Consider the following 25,102-nt stretch of genomic DNA (forward strand, 5'->3'; position numbering starts at 1 on the left):
CTAGAAATTAAAATATGAATAGGAGAGGCCTGATTAGAAAGATACGTAACCAAATATAACAATAAAATTGTTGCCTCACAGAGCAATAGTTTTCCCCATTTGTAAGGCTGGAAAAAGTAGGAAAGGAAATAATTAAAAAACTATAAAAAAAATGAAGACCAGCTAATTCTATAACATATTAAAGGAGTCATTGGATAAATGGGAAAAACGCTAATTTTGTAGGCAATTATGAATAATATATGGTGCTGGTTTCCCTTTGGGCTAAACATTAACCCTATCTGTAACAATGGCCCCTTTATTGGAGCTCCCTATAGATCCTATCACTTCTCTGTCCGAGTTTGAAATGAAGAGTGGGCGTGTTCTAACGGTCTCTGCCAGAAGCACAGTAGGAGGGGGAGAGCCAATCACAGCCCTGCACTCACACAAGCACAGACAGGCTTCAGTTCCCTATCAGGTCAGCCTAGCTGCCGATTGGTTCCTATCCTACAGTGCAGTGTACAGAGGGCCACTGGCCCCGCAGCTCATCCTGAGAATTCAGCCAGCAGGAAGTGGAACAGATGGGCGGGACTAGTGGGGTTTTGGTGGAATTTCTCAATAAATCAGTCTTAAATACAAATTTTTTAAGCACATTCCTTCTATATCTAGAGGAGTATAATTCTCTGGTACATTCTTAATTTTTATAGGATATGTCTCCTTTAAAACTGCACAAGTGAGTCACAGACTGCCATAGAAAAACAGGTCCATACAGGCCTGATGCATTTCTGGACGTCCTAACGGCATCATGGATTAATCAGTAAGCAAACGGATCCCTTGTGCAGCCCCAGATAGCGAGTTTTCAGTATGTGCCCAGCAACTGTGTGTAAGTACACACAGTTGCTGGGCACATACTGAAAACTAGCTATCTGGGAATCTAGCTGGTTACCATGCGAGACCAGGCAATGCCAGAAATGAAACTAAACATGTTGTAAGTCCAATCACGTCAAAGTCTAAACATGAAAAGCAGCCACAGCTAAACTGGTTTATCAGCCCACACAGGAGGAAGCACGATTATGGGAAATGATACCCTTGAAAGAAAAGAGCTTAGACTCCACATTCCAATATGTCAGCAGTGTGGCTAGTATAAAGTGATTGTACAAAGTACTACCCTAACATCTAGAAACTGTTTATATTTACATTTTGTGACATATTTACAGTTTTCATAACTACACTTTTTTTTGAATAGGTTTAGCAATTATATTTACATTTTTGGCTATTAGATTCAGTTCTCATGCCATGGGAGTAGCTTCAACAAAGGCCAAACTCCTCGCCACCATAGAGATTCTGTTCTATAAACTAGAGGTTAAATAGTGCATGGCGCTATAACCAATTTCTGTGGTTCATAGAAGCATACAGATTACTAAAATGTGAATAAGTCAGATATTCCAGTGTCACTGCTGCTTCTGATTGGTCAGTGTCCCAGAGTTTTGGATAATGCTGCTGGTGCCAGACAGTGCTATTAGAGTAGGCTGAAGAAGGGGTCTGCCGATTAGCGACTCCCGGCTGTGAATTATGGTGCTTCCATCATCAACCACGGACGGTACCCTGCCCAGACTCTCAACTGCGTTCATTACGTGGTTTCCTGGGATCTTCTCTGCCGTTTCTGCCTTTGCCAAGATCACAGTTTTTGGGGGAGTCTGAAGAACTGGGCCTATTTTGGACAGAACCACAGTGCAGGCCGGACTGGGAGAGTTTGCAAGGGATGGAGTGGTAAAAGTCACTGCACCAGCAGTTACCCCTGAAGTCGCCTGCAGAGTCATTGACTTCAGTGGGAGAGAGGCCAGATCGCTGCCCACAGACTTGGTAAGAGCAGAAAGCTTGGCATCCGACATAACATAGAGAGTCTTGGGTGGACTGGTTGTTACTGCCAAGAGAAAACATAATGAATAGATTAAAAAATGCCTGGTTAAGCTCTTTAGTGGTGAATTTAGTAGTGACTATTATTCATAACCACAGCAACTACACATTTCTCTGCACTCCATAACGATCCCCTTGCCCTTTGTGCAGAGCTGCGGGCCCTATTGATTTTAGCAGTACTGTATGGAAAAAACCTACTGGACTTACACTGTCATTTCACAAACACTGAGAAGCTACTGGCTTGTATGCTTTGCCCAGTCCTTAATGATCTGAAAAAGATTCTAACCATGAAACCAAACCTTATATCAGAAAGCAGAAACAGCACAAAAATTCAAATATAATGCTTAGTTACAGGCACAATTATCAGGTCAAGTAGTACTGCGAGAGCCTACAAGCAAGTAGGGAAGAGCACCGTGTTGCCCTATATACAAACATGACAAACTGAGAAGCACAAAATCTGTATTTACACATGTATGTTGCAATTAGCTTGGAGCCACCCACTACATTGGCCTTGAAGTCTATAACTGTTGGTAAATATACCTATTAATCAGAATTGAGAATGTTGTCTCAAGACAAGGAACCATGACACAAAAAAAACAAAAACAAAAACTTTACTTTCACTTTCCTGGGCTCCTACAATATACTAACTAATTGTCCTATGGAAAGCACTGAATAGACATGGAGGGAGCAATTACCCGTATTAAGAGAGGAGGCAAAATACAAAACATGCAACAAAAAAAATTCAGGTTTGTGCACATTCTGGAAGGGCCTAATTTAAAGATTCTACCCACAAAGGTCACATCTAAACATACTGATTTACTGATCATGAGTCTCTTCCTATTACTTGAGGACACAGATCTGAATGTAAGAGAGAAGGAGAGAGGAGAACTAAACCCTAAAAATTAATATGGCTAGAAATGCCATATTTTATGTAGTGAATTTACTGCACCAGCCATAAGGTTTGGCAACTCTATAGTAGTACTACTAATCCAGGCCCTTTCAGTTGTCACATGAGCTCTTGATCTTGGCGTCAGCCACCCTGCACATGCTCAGTGTGCTCTGGGCAGCTGTTAAGAAACTATTACAGGGGATGTCGCAAATCATCATGAAGAAAATGAGGTTCCATTGTCACAGGAACCGATACTACAGGGGTGATTATTAAATTCTGATGGTAATTGCCCTGGTAATTGCCATGTAGTAATAATCTGACATTTATATATTCTATATATACAGTATATTGTGAGCGAGTCCCTAAGCGCTCAGGTAAGTGACAACAGCACAGAGCATGGGCAGGGAATCAGCAGAAAAGAAAATGGGGAGCTACTGGGGCATCTTTGGGCACAGATTTTGCTGTTGATTCTTTGGGCTGGTACAGAAGCCCAAAAGCTTTACCATCCAAGATTAAGAGCAACTGTGACAACTAGCCTACTTCTTTAGTTAAGTACGGTAATTCTCCTTCAACCTCTCCTAAGCTGCCATTGTTACAGGCCCTCCATTTATTCTATAACTCCTTGTAAAAGCTACCAAGCCAAAAATAGTCACGTGGTTTCTCCACAGGCAAGGTATTGTGGTCATATAAACCTTTAGTATCAGTACTACTGGATATGGGAGCTTTACTGCATGGTACCTACTGTATATACCCAAATGCTTTGTGAGAATAAAAGCATCCACACATCTGCTTTTTGAATTCTGGTTGGTGAGTTGGTTTACTTTGGTTTTATCTCTTTCCACTGTGCCTTATGGAAAAACACCAAGTGTGGTGTGAGCATTTTTCATTGGAAATCATGAGGCTTCCAATAAAAGTTCCCTATAAGTTGTGCACTTGTGCAAAAGGAACAGATTATGAAATATGAGAAGTGGTAAACACGATGACTCAAATAATAAAGCCAAGCTGCTTTCCCCCATGGCATATCTGTGAATGTGAATAGTGGGAATGGAATGGCTAATGTAAGCAGCACAGGTTTCTTACCTGCCGGAGGGGTCACTGCCCTGGCTAAGGGCAAGGATTTTTCTAAGGGAGACCCCACGGGAGCCTTGATTTGCTCCGGCATAACTTGGGGCAGGAGTTTGCTAGCAGACACAGTGACACTGGAGGAAGAGTCAGACACCTATAAAATGTAAATCAGATATAACACTGGAACCCAGGAAATACACACACAAAAATATTATCATTTTTCCATCCAATAAACAAAACTAAAATGGAGAGGCTGGTTAATTATAGGTCAAACTAGGTGCCTGTACACGTAAGCAATGTTAGACCACATAGGAAGCCATTACCTGCTGGGTGGCATCTTCTTGCTTGGAATGAGCTCCTGCGATGCCAGCCTGACTGAGAGTAGTGATGCGGCTTGGCTGGCCCCTTAGGGTGACAGTGATGGTGGTTGGTGCCTTTAAACCTAACAATAAATCAACCAGCAGTTATATTTCTGCACACCACAAATATATTACATATATTCTCCCAAATACATATCATTGTGATACAGCATGTATGAAATGCCTTTACCTGCAGCTGGACTAGACAACTGTGCCAGGCCCGGCAGACTGCTGGCCAGCTTTGCTAAGCCCCCGTTGGTGAGTAGCTGATGGATAGCTGTAGGTTTTCCGCTAGCTGACGCCATAAGCGAGGAAGAGGCTGTCACCACAGGGATGGTGCGCAGAATGGTTCCTGTTCCAGTCGTCATGGTGGCCAAGCCCTGAAGGGGTCCTGGGGCTTTCACTGACAGGGTCTTTCACGTTGGAGTGAAAAAAGAAAAACTATATGAATAAATTCTAAAGCATGATGCTCAGGGTGGCACGTTGGGTTTTATTATTCTTATACACAGAACCTTTTGTGTAAAGAGGGAGATAATATAGTAATATAATAATCCACAGCACCTTAGTAGTTTTGTTTGTACAGTGCTGATGTTATAGATAGGCACCAAAACCAGTCCTAGCAAACAAACCTCTCATTGTTATATTTCTTTTGAGAAATATTGTGCACTTTGCACTATTGGACTTGTTGTTCCCTTAAAACAGCATTAAGAATTATAAATGTTTTTTCACATAGCTATGTCGCACAAAGCAAATAAGTGTGATTTGTGGCCCCTAATATGAATGGGGATAAAGAAATATCTTTCTGATTTATGCATGTGTCCCCTGGAATTATTGGGAAAACAAGCAATAATGTGATTTATGCATGTGTCCCATGGTATAAATGGGAAAATAAACATATAATTTATGTATTTCTCTCCTGGTATGAACAGGAAAATAAACACATATAAGATTTGTGATTGTGTCCCCTGAAATGAATGAGGAAATAAATATTGTAAGTGATTTGTGTATGTGTCCCCTGAAATGAATTATTATCTATAGTGACTGCTTTATGTGCCGCCATGATGCCTGAAAACACACTGAATTTACAGGAAAACAAAACCTGCCAGCCTGTTGCCAAAATAGTGTTGTTGTTATCAGTTGGAGAGCGATATATACACAAATGACTGGTTCTTGAAGCAAAGGCAGTGTAGTTACCTGTGTGTTGTTTCCAGAGGGTGCTGCAGTGCTGGATTTACCCCCTATGTCCTGGAGGCTGAAACTTAACCCCTGAAGGAGGCTGCTGGCTGAAGTTGCAGGGCCTGTGCCTGCAGAACAAACGATGCAGAGTTGGAACTGTGTATTTTGTCAAAGATGCTAAATATTTTCTCATGTGTTCTCTTCTCAAACTCATTTCCCATCATTATGGTCCATACAGTCTATATGATCCCATAAATACACCTCAGAATTATATATTATAGAAATGGGTGGGGTGTAAATAGTAGTGCTGTATGAAAGATAAGCCTTCTGAAAGTACTTTCTGCGGCTGGTGGGGCTGGGTTTGCTTAAGTTTTTCATAATGGCCATTTTACCCCACTTTTATTTTAATGGGGAATAGGATTTGCTAACAGCACTCTTATTTAATACTATATGGTGCATGGTGTGGAAAACAAAAGCTCTTTAAATGATTCTTTCCTCTAAATGACAATACCTGAATGTGTGTTCACCGTCTGACTCTGCAAGCCTGAGCCAATACTGGAAACTAAGCGGCTCTGGATTGTGTGAAATGCGCTGGGGGTAGAAGTGCTGGGGATGAGGGCAGAGGAAGTGGCGGGTTCAGCAACTAACCTGCAGAACAAAAAAGAAAAATAAGAAAAGAAAGACAACCAGCCCTGCAATCAACTGGCAAACCAATTTAAATATAGGCTATAAGGCATATGCTATACAGGTATGGGATACATCATCTGGAAACCTATTATCCAGAAAGCTCTAAATTACAGAAAGGCCATCTCCATTAGACTAAATTTTAAGCAAATAACATTTTTAAAAATAAAACAGTACCTTGTACTTCATCCCAACTAAGACAGAACAAAACAATTCTATTGGGTTTATTTAATGTTTAAATTATTTTTTTAATAGACTTAAGGAATAGTGATCCAAATTACAGAAATATCCCTTATCTGGAAAACCCCAGGGCCTGAGCATTCTGGATAATAGGTTCCATATCTGTAGTTGGAGTTACGTTAGCACAATTTCCTTCAGGGATGGTAATGGAGACACGAAATGCAGAAGCTGAAGCTTCGTGTCACTTGCCAGTTTATAGCAAAAGGAAATGGCTGGGCATTTGGTGTATTTAGCTGACACTAGGCCCTGCTTTATACTCTTGGGGATTTCCATACATTATAAATTAAACAATTTCCACAAAGCTGCAATCATAAGATGCAATTTGCATCTATATTACATACACAATATAATTCAGAGCATTTCTTTTTTTATATCTACACTAAGCAATAAGTAAGCATTCCAAGAAGAAGTTGTGTGCCTTTATATATCTATTTAAATGAACACTCCTCTTCTAGGGTTTTGTAGGAGCTTGCATTCTTCCTCAATATATTTTTATATAGCACTAGCCAGTTACAAAGAGCTTTACATTAACAAGGGTTACACATTCAAATTAGGATTGGAGGGCCCTATTTGCAATGGCTTACTGGACAAGAAGCAATGTAATATACTGCGCAACAAGTCCATCACATACACAGCAGCTTGGCAGAAGAGCCTGCAATACAGCTTCCCCAGACATTGCTGAGAAGCTTAGGAATCCAGTTGCAAGTAAAGGCTTTATTCTGTGTATTTGTTATATGAACCATATGAGGTAGGAAGGTATGAACCATCTTTACCATCATTCATCATACATTCTATCTGTCAGGGTGTATTAAGAACAGGCTTGGCCCACTCACAAATCATTCTGTGTGAAAATGTCACATACTTTTACTGGGTTAATTAAGGAACTTCACAGTGATATCAGAAGCACCTCATAACAGATTTGTTATTAAGTCTCGCCTTTAAAGGGATAGTTCCACGTTTTCAACTGGGAACTTGTCACTATGCCTATGTATATCCTCTTCTTTTCATCTTCTATACTGGAAATGTCCTTCCCTTTTAGTTCACCACTTACTAACCTGCTCTCCAACACGGCTTAAAGCAGAACAGCTTCATGAGTGACAGCATTCTGATAGGCTGTATTCAATAGCCCTCCTGCCTATCAGAACACCTGCCCACTGTGATGTAACCTGGGAAGCTGCTCTACTTCACGCCATGTTCAATAGCAAAGAGTAATTTGAGTAAATTAAGTAAGTTAGTAATCTGGGAGGAGGCAAGGCACATTCATTAGTAAAGAATAGCAACACTATGGTTTATATATAGAGTCACTATGCCTTTAATATTGAATCTACGGTTTAGTGAAAGATAATCCAGAAAAAATACTACTTAGAACTACTAGGTACATGATACATAGCTGAGGCTTCACAATTCATTTGAAGCAAGAGAACCAGGACATACTTGGGTGTGGTGAGGAGGCTGGTAAGCTCCTTGCTGCTGACAGTGGACTGACTGATTGTTCCAGGCATAGGCTTCAAGGCTGCACCAAAAGAAAGAAGTAATTCAAAAAGACAATAAGCATCACCTGCTTTGTTACTTGGCAGGCGAACAACCAAACAATCACAATTTGACCCCCCCCCCCCCACCCCCATTCATTCACACAAGGTGCAGGCAATTCACATAGGAAGGGAACGGACAATTTCAAGCATTGTCACCATGTATAACCCTTTTAAAGGAAACCCCTTATGTGACTTTCCAGCAACTAAATAACTGCAACACATTTTTATGGCTGAACCTTTATTTAGCAGCGATATCGGCTCATAGCAAAAGGGCCCTCAACAATCTTTGGTCCCATCTGCTCAAGGTTTTCAGTCTCTGCTTTTCTTCCTGAGGTTAAAGATTACCCAATAAGCTGGCTAGTGAGGTTTGCGTGTGGTAAATTGTAAAATAAGATAATTATATATTGCTGGCAGAAGAGCTATTGACCTAGGCTTTTTATGATTGTTTCCGGGACAGAAGGCCATTATGCTGTTTTTGACCAGCCTTATCTCGCAGGGTTGGGCTGCAAGCTGGTAAATTAATAAATGCAGAAGCACTTTAGACCTTACAGTTACTGCAAAATATCCTTATGGCATATTTATCTTTATAATACAATACTGAACTAGGCGGTCTCCACCTTAGATTTCCAGTAATAAGCGTATTACTTAATCATCATTTGCATCTTACAGTAGAACAAAATGAAAACAATATATTCATATTTACTTGCACCATTTCTCCATACAATGTATAATCTAATTGCAGTCTCAGTGTTAGTATGATGAAGGCCACACTAAGTAGGTTTTGAAAAGTCAAATGCTTGGTATGTTGAGAAAGTTAGTTAAACGACCAAGTTTAAGATGTAGAGAAATGAAAAATACTGACCATCCTGGGAGACTCCCCCTGTTGCCTCCCCATGGGATAAGATTGTGACTTTAATCTTGGCTCGCTTGGAGGGCTTTATTCCAGTGGAACTTCCAGGGCTGGGGGGCCTCTTTAGATGAACCCTATCTTCTTTCTCAGCAGCATCAGGAGATTCAGAGACTGGAACTGGAGATTATAATCAAAAGATATGTCAGAAAGTCAGTTTGGAAAAGACAAACAAGAAAAGGAGCAGGGATGTCAGACCCGTGACCCTCCAGCTATTGCTGGGCTACAAATTGAACCAGAATGGTAGATCACCATATAAACTGCCCAACCGGTCTTTTATTCCCCACGTTCAAACAACATGGTGTATATAAGGTCAGGGCCTTGGTCAGTCAATATATAATGAACAGCGAATAGAGATACAGGGTTTGAATATTGGGAGAAATGGTACTCACCAAAGACACAAGAAGGGGACCCTGTGGACAGAGATTTTCTCACCAACATGTTCTGTTTTAGGAATGCAGCAAACTGAGCTGAAAGCAAAAGTAACAAAAACTTTCAGTAAAAAAAGAATACCCTCTATATACTACAAACTCAGTTTATTGGACTTATGTTAATCTGGTGTAAATGCCCACTCTATCTTTTAGTATGTTATAGAACTGCCTATTCTTAGCAAGTTTTCAATTGGTCCACATTTTGTATTTGTTTTAGTTTTTAAATTATTTGGCTCTCTCTTCTTAATCTTTGCAGCAGTAAAAAAACTACAGCTTTGCAAGACTACAATTATATTTTTATAGTTTTTTTATTACTTGTCTTTCTATTTAGGCCCTCATCTTTATATTCCTGTCTTTTTCAAAACATTGCCTGGTTGCTAGGTTAAATTGTACCCTAGCAACCAGTATGCTTCTGATATTCCAAATTGGAGCTGCTCAACAAAAAGCTAAACAAATCAAAACTGCAAAATGTATTAAAATAGCACTCTCTCCATCATACTAAAAGTTAATTTAACCCCTTTTACTTTACTTACTTAAGGTTCAAAAAAAGCAAATGATGCTACACACACGTACTGTGTATATTGCAGCTTCAAGAGTTAAAGATTAGAGCGAGGGTGAGGGATTCATAAATCTCCTTGGCAGATGCTGGGACTGCAAGTCCAACACATTTTTACGACTTATGACATGCACCCTGGGGTGGGAATAAATGATTCCGCCTGCTAAAGGTGGGGAAACTATTTGTTTAGGAGCAGCTCATTTCAAGGTATATATGGTTTCCTTTCAACCTGAGGAATCATGTATGCCTACAGAGAAATAAATAATTATAGGAGGTGACTTATACACCTGTTTATTATAAATACCATAAATGTAATCTACTCTTGAATAGGGTAAATGATGCCCCTTGAAGATGGCTTTATTTTTCAAGAGAAATCACCAATGCTTTTAAACCTATTGCACCTATATAACAGACAAAATAAGATGAAAACATCTGCCTATTTTAATATAAAAAAAATAATTTAAAAAGCATTAAGGAAAAATTATTTGGATTTCATAATAATCACAAATAACTATCTCCCACAAAATGCACACTGTTTAAACAGCTACCTTTCTTAACTCTTTTGCCATCACTGTTTCGACATACAGATAAGCAAGTCCATTATGCAGAAAATGTATCTGTGCACAGAAAATCTGATTATCTCACTAGAACCAGGAACTTGGAAACATGAAGCAGACTTAAAGGAACAGTAACACAAAATTTTCACTATAAAAATATCAATTCTATATACTTTTATTAAGCTATGTAACCTTAAAAAAATTAAATATTGTAAGGGTTTTTTTAATAAATTACATTGCCACTGACTTACTGGGCCAAGTTCAAAAGGCGATATTTAGTGCATTCTTCAGAGTCCTTTTTAAAGTGATTAATGGGCACTAGTGATCTGGCACAGAGAGGGAAAGGAGAGGGATAGTAGACGGACCTTTTCTCCTCTTTTGATGCATCTGCGTGCCTGTTACGAGGAGCGCTGCCAGAGCCTGCACGGGGAAAGGGAGGGGGTGTAGGGGGAGTGGAACGGAAGCAGGCTACGAGACTTGGGAGAGATGTGCTGCCTGAGCTCAGTAAGTCTTTGGTAAAGTCATTTTTTTAAAAAAAACACATATACTATTGCAATCTTTCTATTGTATATTTGCTAATAAAAGTATTTAGAAAGGATATATTGAATGTAAACATTTTGTGTTACATTTCCTTTAAAAGAACAGTAACACCAAAAAATTAAAGTGTATAAAAGTAATTAAAATATAATGTACTGTTGCCCTGCACCGGTACAACTGGTGTGTTTGCCTCTGAAACACTACAATAGTTTATATAAACAAAGCTAATGTGTAGCCATGGGGGCAGCCATTCAAAGGAGGAAAGGCTTAGGTTACTTAGCAGGCAACAGATTAAACCCCATTATATTCTTCAGAGCTTGTTATCTGCTATGTAACCTGTGCCTTTTCTCCTATTTCCTAGCTTGAATGGCTGCCCCCATGGCTACACAGCAGCTTATTTAATATATAAACTATAGAACTGTTTCAGTAGCAAACACACCAGTTTTACCAGTGCAGAGCAACAGTACATTATATTTTAATTACTTTAAAACGTTTTTAATTTTTTGGTGTTACTGTTCCTTTAAGAAATAACAAAAACCATAGATTTTTTTGTGATGAAAATAAGCAGAAAGAATGTTTAGCATAAGCCCTATTTATTGGACTGGTTGAAAAAAAGGGCATACTGCCCCTAAAACGGGAAATTAAATAGATCCTTTTATGTTTTAAATGAATCAATTAGCTTCCTCAAAAACTTCAATGGCTTCTATTTCTTCTTGTACTAAAGGGGAAAAATCCAACACAAGTTCAATGAATAGAGCTTGTACAAATGCATCATTAGATAGAACGGTGTTGCAGGTTGCAATCAATGGCTTGCTGTAAATCAGAAAATCAGTGTTTGATTACACTGACCCCATCTGGATAAAGATTATAACTGCAAGTTATTCTCTCCTAATCACGTGAAACATAAAGCAATAGGTCTTGAACTGCTGCACCATTAATTTCTCATGCCCTTGGTTTCTTTGCTTTAGAGCAGTGATCCCCAACCAGTGGCTCGGGGGCAACATGTTGCTCCCCAACCCCTTGGATGTTGCTCTCAGTGCCCCCAAACCAGGTAGTTATTTTTGAATTCCTGACTTGGGGGCAAGTTTTGGTTGAATAAAAACAAGATTTCCTACCAAATAAAGCCCCCTGTAAGCGGATAGTGTGCATAGAGGCTGCCTAATAGCCAATCTTAGCCCTTATTTGGCTCCTCCATGAACTTTTATGGTGCTTGTGTTGCTCTCCAAGTCTTTTAACAGTTGACTGTGGCTCACGAGTAAAAAAAGGTTGGGGATCCCTGCTTTAGAGAATCTGGCATTCTCTCGCTCTCTACCAACCTTGTGTTTGCTTTTGGTTCACTGTTGCTCCAGGTCTCTGTATTTGGGTCTTTAGGGGTAATCCTGATTGCCCCTGTTTGTGGGTAGTGGGAGTAGTAGTTAATTTGGTCTTAGGGCTTGAGGCTGGGCTGCTGGACACACTGGAGAGATCCTAAAAAGACATTGAAAACTATGTATTTTACAGATCCATCATTCCTGTTACTAGAATACCACCATTATTTATTTATCCATGGCCATGCCTAAGCAGCTGTGTAGCTTTCTATTATGTTAGGCAAATGGATTGGACTTGGATCTATCCCTTGTGATTTCCCCGTTGCCCAGTGGGGGCCTTGGGTGAGTGCCTCCTGAGAAGGACACTAAGGGGCATATTAATAAAACTGTTTATTTACTTTTATGAAATGAAATGTAAATGTTGATATAAAGTAAATGCATTTGAAAAAAATATGTCATTTTACACTAACACCAAGATTCTCTTAAGGTATAAATTATGTTTGCAACAGCTTTAATTGGCTACACCAGAGACACTCAGGAATGTACACCAAATTTTACAACAAGAAGAATATTTGACCCCCATTATGGGCTAGCCTTGAAATATGGGACCTACTGGTTTAACAGCAGTACGCCAAACATTAACACAAATAGAGATGGAGTTTTTTGATGTTTGCCAAAGAAAGGGTGAACATTTAACCTCTATTCTGTCCTCACCTCAGAGCCAGAAGGAGAGGCAGGGAAACGTGATGCTGGGGATGTGGGCCTGCTGCTTCTTTCAGCTAAATCCAAAGAAAGGTCTCTGCGCAGAAATTCCCGTGGTTTCCTTTTCTTCTCAGCATCCAAGTCACGGGGATCCGAACCACTGTGGCCCTCAGCTCTAGTAAGAACCCCAGTCAGAAAGTCTGCAATCTCATCCTGAGATGGAAACGTTAGAATGTAAAGCACAGCAGACAGTAATTTGCAGAATGCAAGGTGCAAGTTGTAAGGGTGAGAGAATAAAGAGCAATTACAATCTTATTGGCCAAACAGAGCTTTCATTCTTGAATAAGGCAGAGTCCATACCAGAGTGCAAGGTAAAAGCCAAATACAGAGTACACTGGAAATATGTTATACCAATGATCTTGTAACACTAGAAAGCAACCTCCCCTGGCAGCTCCTCCCCTTTCCCCAAAAAATCAATTTAATACCTCTTATATTCACTTCTAGATAATTTAAACCTCGTGTTAGGATAAATATATTCCAAGAGGCAGTTTCACAAGATTTAGCTGGTAGACTCACTGGGAATATTACCCTCCGGGAAGTGCTTATTTCTATTACCTGGATGCATCTGTCCACCATACTTTGAGTCAGGCTCTCAGATTTCTTCTTAATTTTACTTATCCTGTGGTTGCAAAAAAAAAAAAAAAGGTTAACTTTAAAGGTACATTCTTGTCCCGACTTTAAAAGCCACAGGGCAACAGTACCAAACAGCTGCATAACAACAACATTATAAACCTTAACTTTTTTAGTGTCTACTTATGTAATTAAAGATTACAAAATTAAGATAGAGCTCAGGTCACAAACCTGCAGCCCATGATGAAAGATGCTTTGTATCACCCCAGATTTACCTTAGGTTGTCATCAGCTCCTCCAACTATGACCAGACTGTTATCAGCTCGCAATTTTTCTCGGAAGTCTTCCATTGCTTCTGGATGGCACTGCAAAGAGTTCTGGCCCACTACAAAAAGAACTGGGGTCTTCATATCAAGAAGAGGGTCATCAACATCCTAGGAAATGCAATGGATTGCACACATAATCAACGAATAGCATCACATCCACCTAATAAATACTGCCCATATATTTCAGCTCTGTAGTTTTGTCCAACAAATCCAATGCAACTGTGTGGCTAATAAGGGCAACTCATTGCCCAAGATCTCTCCACACAGTACTGCTCTTCTCAGTTAGTAACCAAGAATTCTAATTAGCCACATATGGACTTATTGTATATGTATCCTTAGACTCATTTCTGATGATGAACGAAGATGATGATTAAATTTGCAAAGGCATATTATTTGGTTAATTAGTGTAACTAAATGTAAGCACACAGCAGCAATGTACACAGGACAGATTACTCACCCCACGGGGCCCATCCACAGTGAGCAGTGGAAAGCCCAGACATACTACTGCTGTTACATACTCCATCAGGGATACCTAGAGCAAAGAAAATATGACTGTCATTCGGGGTACTTAATCCAAACAAAAATATCAAAGTTTGTGGCATCATGGGGTTATAAAAGTTAGAACTTAAAGGCTCTGTCATTCAGTTGATAGTGAACTATATTTTTACATCATCCATGGCACATCACAGCCCCTGGTAATCAACCAAGTTCACAGAGTGGTCCATAAGCACATTAGGAATAAGTGGTATAGGTTTTTAATGGACCCCAAAATAGCATCTGAGATTCTAAGCACACAATAAGGTGTATATCCTGACATTGTTCTAGAATTCAGTTGTTCCGTTCCATGCCTTGCTGTGTGCTTAGAATCTTAGATGCTGGTTTGGGGGTCTATCAAACAGTAAACATATACTGCTTGTTCCTAAGGTGCTTATGGGCAAGTTTATGGACCTATTTGATTAGCAGGGGCTGAAATTAAACTGATATTGAGTAATAGTTTAAGTTGGCTGGAAAAAGTCCAGTCATTGCTATTGACATTTTCAGTGCCAGATTCCTGGCTGCAGCCAGGTATATAGAGATCAATGCCTTTTCAATGGTTGCATGCTGCCTCCACATGGATGAAGGTAGCATCTCTAAGGCCAGTAGCCCATTATTTGCAGCAATCAAACAATAAACACTGTTTATAGGACAGATGCGTGAAATTTTGCAATGAACAAAAATATATAGTTACAAATACTAAGGGAGTTAGGTGATCCCAGCCCCTTAAAGTTTGCAATCTACTCTACTGCACGTACACAACATGTTTTACAATTTATAGCATGTTTGGTTACTTACGTGGCACGCAATGAGTGCTCCAGTGTTCCATCCCAGAAGAATGACCGGTTTGTGAGGAAAGTGATTATGAATCTGAAATGCAGAGCATTGTGTTTATCAACACAATCTAATAAAGATCAGTGGCCTAACGGCCTGAAAGCTCTTGTGCAATGTAGCCCAATTATCTTGTTGAGTGTTTTTTTTTTTTTTAATAAAAATATTCTTAAATATTGTGCTGTATTACATTTACAAATGTCATCTATTTAACATGTAGCGCAGACGATGTGTTAAAAATTTCCCCCCTCCCTCACTCAATCTGCTTGGCATTTTCTTGTATTTCCTACAAATTCCATTCATTAGCTGCCCCAGTCTTCTTACTTTTTTTATTGTAAAAAAAAAACTTAAGACTTAAAAATAAAAATAAGTATAAAAACTTCCAAAAGGGAGCAGTGTCCTCCTCCAACAAAGGACACTAAGAGAACTGGTTAAGGACAGCCTCCTGAAGGGAGTGTAGCCTGCTAGGGACAGCCGGACCAACCCCCTAGGAGAGCTGTAAAAACCCTTGTTCTTTTAAGTGTCCTCTCCTCCCAGAAGGTAGTACTCCAGTGCCTGTAACCCCCTGAAATGAATAAGAAAAAAAACACTTAAGGTTCTTTTGCCCTGGTACCTCAATGACTTTTGCCCGCAAAGCACCAATCATGTGTTCCAAACACTGCACGGTGGTGACACCAGAGCTGGTATTGTTTATTAGTTGAGCCCCAACCGGAATGACCTTTAAAACAAAAAGGAAACAAGAGTACTAATAAAATTAAAAATGATTAAAGCCATTTATGGCAGGCCATAACATGAACTGGACAGATGTTAGAGAATATGCATTATTTTTTTTTTTTACAGTAACAGGGCAGCATGAAGAGTTTGTGCTCTTCTCTTCTTTATTGTGCCACAAATAGTTACATTCCACACAGAGTTATTTAGATATAGTGGGTACATGAGATTTACATTATAATGCATTTTATAATCTATTTTCATGACCAAATAATAGTCATTTTTAATTAATTTATGCAATATTCATGCCCACAGGCCTTGTGCACAAAGGAAGAACAGGTTGGAAGTGATGTAAGAAAGTACCCATACCTTGGCTAAGCATGAAAGCTGAGACTGCCAGAATCGCTGCCGTCTTGAGGTTGGGAATACAGAGCTGGCTGGTGTTGAGGGAGCAATGAGAATAAGAGGAGTACCGGGCAGCTTGCTCTGGAAAAATGAACAGTTTGTACTGTGATACAGAAGCCAACACAAATGGAATGTTGATTTACAGTTATTGTACCTAGTGAACATACCGGCCTATTATGAGACAAGACTCCCACTGCTGGATCCCAGGGCCTCTTCAGTAGCAAAGACAGTGCTTCTGCTCCGGCACCACCTGCCTTCAGACTGGACGCCAGCAACATGCGGTCAATGAGAGATGGGATCTGCATAGAGAAAAAGTCACGGGGGGAACAGGTCAACCACCATCATCATTGTTAAGTGTGAAAACACACCAAGCATCATGACTTATGTACATTCAAATGCCTTCAAGCTGCATACTTTGCATAAAGAAACATGCAAACACCCCTTACCACCCAGGTTGCCTACCTTTCCCTTCAGAGTCTGCAGTGCATCCAGGTATGCAGCTAACAGGGGCAGGTTGAGTGTCTCTACTAGTGTGGTATGCAACCACTGCACCAACTTTGCGTCCCAGCTGACAGATGCCAAAGCTTGGCGTACACGACGTGCACATTTATCCACTGCAATCCGACGAAGCACAGGCTCGTTGATAGCCTATGGCAAGCAATGTGACAATTACACATCACTGAATAAATCTTAATAGTACAGATACAAGCACAGCTGAAACGTTCCCAGAAGAATGCTGTCTGTCTACTAATTCTTAAACTTTTAGGCAATTCACAGAATTTTGTCTCTACATTGACACTACTATAGTTTATATAAACAAAGCTTCTACATAACCATGGTGGTAGCTATTCAAACGGAAACAGGGCACAAGTTACATAGCAAGTAACAGATAAGCTCTGCAAAACATGATTGTATTCCTCAGAGCTTACCATTATCTGCTGTGTAACCTGTGCCTTTTCTCCAGTTTGAATGGCTGCCCCTAGGGCTAGACAGCAGCTCTTTAAATAAACTATAGTAATTTTTCTGGGGCAAACACACTTTCTGTAGCAAAAGGCAGACTGTCTGTTATAATATAAAACATCCTAGGGAAATTAGCCACAGATTGCTAATACTTTTCCCCAGAAAAACGTGTGCACAACTTCATATATACTAAACTAGAGTATGGTTACATCTGTATAAGTTTTTAAAGAATTTTAAAACAAACAGAACCATCACTCACCCCTTCATTAGCAAGCCGTGCTAGGCGGTCAGACTGCAGGGCTTTTAAAATCTTGTTAAAAAGTTTATTCTGTGCAGCAGTCCATCCTGACCTGAAATAGAAAAATACTGAATATCATATTACATTCCCCCCAGTAAAAACCACATGGCTCATCAGAACATTTCATGTAGTGAGATTGTCACAGATGAGCAAATTGAGGAAAAATGTTACAACCCAATAATCAGATAGGGCTCAGAAATACCAGTAGGCTTATGAGAATTTAGTCTATGCCTCAGTGGAAATATTTTGCCAAACTACATCATGGTAAGCAGTCACAGCAGCCACACAGATGGGGGTGCCACACAAAGAACTTCTGATAAGTCTATACAGTCTGGTGGTCTGGGTTATAGTACTAATAAAAGCAAACCTTGATGCTACTGCATACAATGGTGTTTTTATTAACTGCAAGATTCCTAATTTATGGCAACAGTTTGGGAAATGTTCTTTCCTGTTGCACAAGATAATGTCCCCATGCACAAAGAGGGCCCTCATAACCTAATATCAGTGCTAGCTTCATTAATGCTCTTATGGTCAAATAACATATCAAACATCTAGTGGAAAGCAAAATAAGGCCCAGCTTCACATAAGTGCCCATGATTCGTATATGAGTGAAGTTTACATGCAGGAACATATCCTGCCACAGGCAATACTGAGAATTGCCTCTCCTAAAACACACGTAGAGACAATTGTCAGTAAATGATCAGCAGTTATAAGCCTAATGGTAATTTCAAACCCAAATGGGCCTGCGTTCTATTATGCAACGCACAAGGAAATATTGTATGGAGGAAAAAAGAAATAAAAAGGATCACATAGTTGCAGTTCCTTTGATAGTTACAGCTGCTTCTGGAGAAACAAACATTACCAAATAGCTATCAGATTCCAGGCAGTGGGACAGCACAGCAACAATGGCTGCCAGATTAGCGCCTGCCAAATCAAGAGCATGAATTAAGTTCCAAAACATTTACCAACAGAAAGAGAAGGATGAGAGCAGAAGTTAAAGTTTACTTTATCTCAGATTTTCCTAAACATTTAGCCAGCTGACCTGTTGAGGTGTTCTTCCCAGTCATCAGGTGGAGGTGGAGCTTCTGTGTCAGTTCGCACAAAAATCACATGACGCTCACACTCATTCATAACATTTCTTGCCTTGTGGTTGTCATACAGTGGCATAGGTGTGGGTGTCACAGATTCAACATCAATAGGGACATCGGTTTCACTGAAGAAATAAAGCAAATTGCATGACCACAAAAACATGGAGCAAGACACAAAACTACAAACTGACTGATGAAAAACATATATATATCATTTTTTTTTTTTTGCTACAAATAGTAATCTAGAAATGACTTATGTTGCAGGACAAATGCCACCTAAAATTTTTCACAGTTAAAGAAAATGAGATTCTAAGCAACTGTCTAATATACATTAAATAAAAATGTTCAATGGGACAAGTTATTTGCATATTTGTCTCTTACTGCACTGTTGTTTCTGTCTTGAATTAATGTAGCAGAAGCCAGATCTGCTCCAGCCAAGACCATTTCATACAATGCCATGCATGCTTCTTCCCTGCTCTGTTAAACTGCTACAGTTATTAGATTTATATATATATATATATATATAAATGATATATATTTATTATCCACAAAGCATGGGACCTGGGGTTTTCCTAGAATGCCCATACCTTAAGTCTGCTAAAAATCATTTAAACATTAAATTAACCCAATAGGTTTAGTTTAGCTTAGTTACCATCAAGCGCAAGCTACGGTTTCATTATTACAGAGAAAAAGGGTATCATTTTCAGAAATTATTTTTTATGATTATTTGCTTATTATAGAGTATATGGAAGATAGCCTTATAGCAATTAAGAGCTTTCTTGAGGAGAGGTTTTTGGATAAGGGATCCCATTTTTATAGCTTCTGCTACACAGTTTCAAGTCTGCAACATAACATAAGATATTAAGACACCTTTTTGCATTTTATTAACTGGGAGGTGCCTAAAATGCCTTCCCTCAATGAAAAGGGTTTTCTTTATTCTTTAATTACATAAATGGGCTCTGACTAAGGCCCAAAAAACCCTGAATGGCATAATAAATAGTGATTTTCTAAGGCAGTGGATGCCCAACCAGCGGCTCATGAAAAACATGTTGCTCCCAGTGGCCTTAAAAAGTAGGTGAATATTTTTACATTTCTGGTTTGGAGAAGTACAAAGACACAGTTTTACCCCAAGCAGAGCCTCCTGCAGGCCAGCAGTCCACATGGGGCTACCAAATAACCAATGACTGTCCTTATTTGGCATCCCCAAAGAACTTTTTTCATATCTCTGTGGCTCACCAACAGTCTTACAGAAGCCCCACTGGCATCTGCCAGGATCTACGGATTGTCAGTCTGATCTGTACAATACCCAGACCAAGCAAGTCAGTAACCCAAGCAAAAAATGAATGAACTTACACCACACTTTCTTGCTGTCTCCTAGGAGTAATGAAGAGGGTGCGGGTTGGCCGTGCATTGCTGGCATCAGGGTGTGCACTCCATGGTTTGGCATAGCTGTGATCCAAAAATACCAGATCTAGTTCCCTTTCATGCACTGACAGTTGGAAAAGCAGAGATGTACCCATCCTTCGAGCAGAAGACTGCAGGTCTCGCTCACTCCCTCTATGAGACATACTGCCCAGGCCACAAGGACACGGCCCAGAGGCTCAGATTTGCTTTATCTGTGGGAACAGAAAGAGGGACATGATGTGTTACAAAATTGATTGATTTTAGACTATCAGCATAAATACCATAAAAAAACTTTCAGACAGCTGAATTGTAAACAGGATATACTTTCTTCTGTAAGACTAAAAACATGCAGTCAACACTTGAGTTTATTACTATTATTATCTTCATCACGAATGTGCATCTTTAAACAGCAACTAGATCTAAAAAAGCCTGAAGGTTGCAATGCTTTGTATAAGACCATTTCTGCTGTATATGCATACTCCCATGTATATCTCCACCAACACTAGCCTATTTATTATATCCACAATCTGTGGGTTCTGGCAAATGCCAGAGGGGCTGCTGTAAGATGCCATAGACAGTCACTATTTATTGGGCTGGTGAGGGGCTTTTTGGGCCTCTGTGTACTTGAAATACCAGGGCCTGTTTTGGGTCCTAGCCCAGACCTGTGTTACAGGGACCTTAGAGGACCCATTTCCCCCAAAAAATAGCCTGAAGCATGTCATGTGCTTCTGGCACTTAACTTCACCCATCCAATTTGTAGCTTTTCTAGATAAATATACATTTCCCAATTATATTTTAACGTGTTAAAACAAGAAGGTGCGATTAAACCTTTGTCTCAAACATACAGAAAACCCCACCTGTAAAAGCCCTTACACAAATACACACACAACTCTTAATCCTTCAGTACAATAAACAAAATTGTTATTAAAGGGATGGTAGCAAACAAGCTGGTGTTAATAAAACACAGGAAGATTAAAAGAAGAGGACCTGAATAGAAAGACAATAATAAATAATACAACTGTAGACAAAACAGGACCCCAATGAAAGCTAGACAATGTCAGAAGAGGAAAACCTGTGACACAGGATTGGTGATTTCGTCCCCCTTATCCTACACCACACGCATGCATACAGTGAGCCAACTGGGGCACACACTCATAATGAGCACGTGTGCCCCAATGTATCCACCCATACTGGGAGCTCCCTCCGGGGCAGACGGCATATTGCTCAACAAAGAACTGACTGCAAGCTCTACCAGACAGCACCACCAGTGAAGGTAGAAACTTTACTATGATAAATGCCCTTTAATTTAAAGGTAAACTACTTACCCCTTCACATCAGCTTGAACATGAATACTGACAAAGTTGTGTTGATAAATACGTAAGATAATATTTAAATATTTGTACAATCAGAAAAAAAATTCTTATGGTCTTCCCTGCTAACTATACACATTAAGATCTGGACTTTTGCCAAACGATTCTATTGTTGCCCAATTTGACCACCTACGTTCTGGGCCAAATTGGGCTGATCCAATTGTTTAGTCTCTGGGCTAATGAATGGATCATAATAGGTGCCTATAGTGTCAGGAGAAGACCGCATGAACACACCAATGCCAGCCCCTGCCTGCCAATATTTTCAAACCTGCTTGATAAGTATCTGCCCAATTTTCATCAGGTAATCAGCCAGGGTGGGCCCATAAACAGGCAGGTAAGATGCTTAAAGGAACAGTAACATCAAAAAATTTAAGTGTTTTAAAGGAGAAGGAAAGGCTAAGTCACTTGGGGGTGCCAAAATGTTAGGCACCCCCAAGTGACTTAGAGCGCCTACCTTGTACCCCAGGCTGGTGCCCCTGTACGGAGGGAACAGCACCAGCCCGGGGCACCTGTAGACACCGCTTCCTCCTTCCTTTGCGCGCTGCCGGCGAAATCCGCCGGCCGGCGCATGCGCAGTAGAGTGAAAAGCCGACTTTAATGTTTAAGTTCGGCTTTTCACTCTACTGCGCATGCGCGCGCAGCGAGGAGGAAGGAGGAAGCGCCGGCAGCTACCCCGGGCTGGTGCTGTTCTCTCCGTACAGGGGCACCAGCCCGGGGTACAAGGTAGGCGTTCTAAGTCACTTGGGGGTGCCTAACATTTTGGCACCCCCAAGTGACTTAGCCTTTCCTTCTCCTTTAAAGTAATTAAAATATAATGTACTGCTGCCCAGCAAAAAAATGGTGTTTTTTGCTACAGAAAAGCTACTATATAAATAAGCTGCTGTGTAGCCATGGGGGCAGCCATTCAAGCTGGAAAAAAGGAGAAAAGGCACAGGTTACATAGCAGATAACTAGTAGATAAGCCCCATATAATGAGGGTTTATCTGTTATCTGCTAAGTAACCTGTGCCTTTTCTCCTTTGAATGGCTGCCCCCATGGCTACACAGCAGCTTACTTATATAAACTATAGTAGTCTTTCTGAGGCAAACACACCAGTTGTAGCAATGCAGGGCAACAGTACATTATATTGTAATTACTTTTATACACTTTCATTTTTTGGTGTTACTGTTCCTTTAAGGGCAAGGACACACAGAGCTACTCAGTAGCAGTTACTTGTTACAGCTACTAATCACCAAAAAAATACCCTGTAAAAGATCAGCACTGTCTAGTTCTGTAGCCATGACAAGTAGCTGCTACTAGTAGCCGTGTGTCTTCACCCTAAATCTGCCCATGTCATGACGTGATGTCAGAAAATGAGGCAACAATACAATGGGAAAATACAAACCTACTAATTAAGCTCCCTCTTACATTATGAATATGACAGAAAGTGTCACTGGGGACAAATGTGCACTGAGGGGGCCCCAGGATGGTTGGGCAACCAACATGCAGGGCAAAATGTCATGGAGTTCATAGGCAATGCAACACTCTGCATCAGCACAGCTATCATTACTAACATGGATGTATAAGGTGGCAAGCTCTGTACAACAGCAGAGTGAATACACCATACATTCAAACACAGGAGGTAAAGAGGGCCCTGATCCTGAGAGCTAACTATCTATAGGAGATGCAGAGAGCTGCAGATAAACAAAAGGCGGAAGGCTACAACTTGTACATCCCTGATGTGTACAGGACACACATCTATTATATGATTACTTGTTTCCACGGTGACGCCCCTAAAATTGTGAGGGGCCGAGGCGTATGCTCTCCGCACCCTAAGCCCTGTGCGAGCTGAAGTACGGCTGTGTAACATACATGCATACCGCCCAACAGTGCCGCTTCACACAACCCGCAGCCCGGATCGCTGCTAAAACGCTCCGCACCTCAGCCTCTGCCGAACAGCGAATCCCGACATCTCAAGTCTCATCTCGCGAGACGTCACGAACTCACGTAATAACGCAGTGACGCGTACGTAGGAGCCTTGCGTGAGAGAGTGCCGCAATACGTAGGAGCCTTGCGTGAGTGAGTGACGCGAATGGGTGGAGCGCTTCAGTGTACAAGTTAGTAAGAGGTGGTAGCCATTTAGGGTCAGCTGCTGTTGACTGTGAGGGTTGTATCTTTGCTTGCGGCCTCGGTTTTTGTAAAGGAACATGAAAAAGACTTTTCGAGTTGGTTGTCTTGTTTGACGGCAGGCGATAGCGCCTCTGTTCCTGAAATGTAGCTGCGACTATGCAGTTGTGTCTCAGCCCACTGTTGAAGGGGTCGTTGACCTTTGAGTTAACTATGGATCGGAGAGTCATATTCACACAATGTACAATTGGTCTTCATTTTTTATTATTTGTAGTTTTTAAGTTATTTCATTTTCAGTTCAGGAGCTCACCAGTTTGGAATTGTAAGCAGTTATTTGGTTGCTAGGGTCCATGTTAACGTAGCAACCAGGGGGTGGTTTGGATGAGAGACTGATATATGAATAGGAGAGGCTGCCGGGGTCAGTGTCCTCTATTTGAAAGCTGCAAAGGCAAATATATTAAAAACTATTACAAATAAATAACGAAGACCAACGAAAAGTTACTTAGAATAGGTGATTATATAACATGCTAAAAGTTAACCACCCCTTTAATTGTGTTGGGGAACAAAAATCCGACTTTGTTTTATTCTTGATGAGTGTGGGTAATAGCCCAATAACTACTGCTGCTGGAGCAGCTGTGCCCAACATTGTATCAAGTCATATATATCTGCACAAGAAGGTTATCACTTTTTCTAGTTGTTTGCAGTCTCTGCACTCAATGTTTAACGAAAAGTAAAATTAATTTTGTTATCTGCAGAAAGTACTGACTTGTGACTGGAAACAAAAAGTTTTTTTTTCCTAGTTGTGAATGATACAACCCTCAGCCTCTTGCTCATGGTGCCTTTGGACCAAGCCCCAACTGGGAACTACACTTTTGTCCTGGTTGCCAACAATATCTGCTGCAACCAGCACATCTGATCCCTATTTGGCTAAAAAGGAAACATATTTGTGAAAAAATATATACTACAGTATATAGTATATTTAAATACTTATTTACAGTGGGACTTCTGCTCAGCACATGGCCTAGGTTGGTCAGGGCATTAAGAGATTCCCAGATTTCATTCCATTGATCTCTTTCATGGGGGAATGCTTTGTAAATATATCTGATAAATAATGGTATTCTAAGGCAGTGATCCCCAACCATTCGCTCGGGGGCAACATGTTGCTCACCAACCCCTTGGATGTTGCTCTCAGTGCCCCCAAACCAGGGAGTTATTTTTGAATTCCTGACTTGGGGGCAAGTTTCGGTTAAATAAAAACAAGATTCACTAGCAAATAAAGCCCCCTGTAAGCTGATAGTGTGCATAGAGGCCCCTAATAGCCAATTACAGCCCTTATTTGGCACCTCCGTGAACTTTTATGGTGCTTGTGTTGCACTCCAAGTCTTTTTACATTTGACTGTGGCTCATAAATAAGAAAGTTTGGGGATCCCTGTTCTAAGGCATTGGTCCCCAACTCAGGAAATTACCCCACTAGCACTGGCCAAAGAAGCAGGTAGTGCTACAAGTCATAAAAGTGTAATATAGTAAATTAAGTTTGAAAAAAGACACACATCTATTGAGTTCAACCGTTTATGTCTAAGTGAGACCCGCCTAATTGCTAGTTGA

The 25,102-nt window shown here is 40.4% G+C and overlaps 1 protein-coding gene across 5 annotated transcripts; it reads right to left on the reverse strand.

Annotated features, from left to right (window-relative positions):
• Positions 1 to 1,141: 1,141 nt before the first annotated feature.
• kansl3 (KAT8 regulatory NSL complex subunit 3) lies at positions 1,142 to 23,402 on the reverse strand. Of its 5 annotated transcripts, none has more exons than XM_012958635.3 (23): positions 23,311 to 23,402; positions 19,971 to 20,233; positions 18,572 to 18,742; positions 17,491 to 17,581; positions 16,734 to 16,919; positions 16,439 to 16,570; positions 16,236 to 16,352; positions 15,769 to 15,873; positions 15,123 to 15,194; positions 14,248 to 14,322; positions 13,741 to 13,898; positions 13,451 to 13,514; positions 12,848 to 13,048; positions 12,143 to 12,293; positions 9,138 to 9,215; positions 8,701 to 8,865; positions 7,741 to 7,819; positions 5,894 to 6,030; positions 5,401 to 5,510; positions 4,397 to 4,619; positions 4,171 to 4,289; positions 3,863 to 4,001; positions 1,142 to 1,900 (listed from the first exon to the last, which is right to left on the reverse strand). In XM_012958635.3, the coding sequence occupies exons 2-23, from the start codon at positions 20,183 to 20,185 to the stop codon at positions 1,428 to 1,430; spliced, it is 3,261 nt and encodes a 1,086-aa protein (XP_012814089.1). In that variant the 5' UTR covers positions 20,186 to 20,233; positions 23,311 to 23,402; the 3' UTR covers positions 1,142 to 1,427.
• Between the last annotated feature and the right edge of the window lie 1,700 nt (positions 23,403 to 25,102).

This window comes from Xenopus tropicalis, chromosome 3 (genome assembly GCF_000004195.4).
Source record: "Xenopus tropicalis strain Nigerian chromosome 3, UCB_Xtro_10.0, whole genome shotgun sequence".
In the NCBI taxonomy this organism is placed as follows: Eukaryota; Metazoa; Chordata; class Amphibia; order Anura; family Pipidae; genus Xenopus; species Xenopus tropicalis.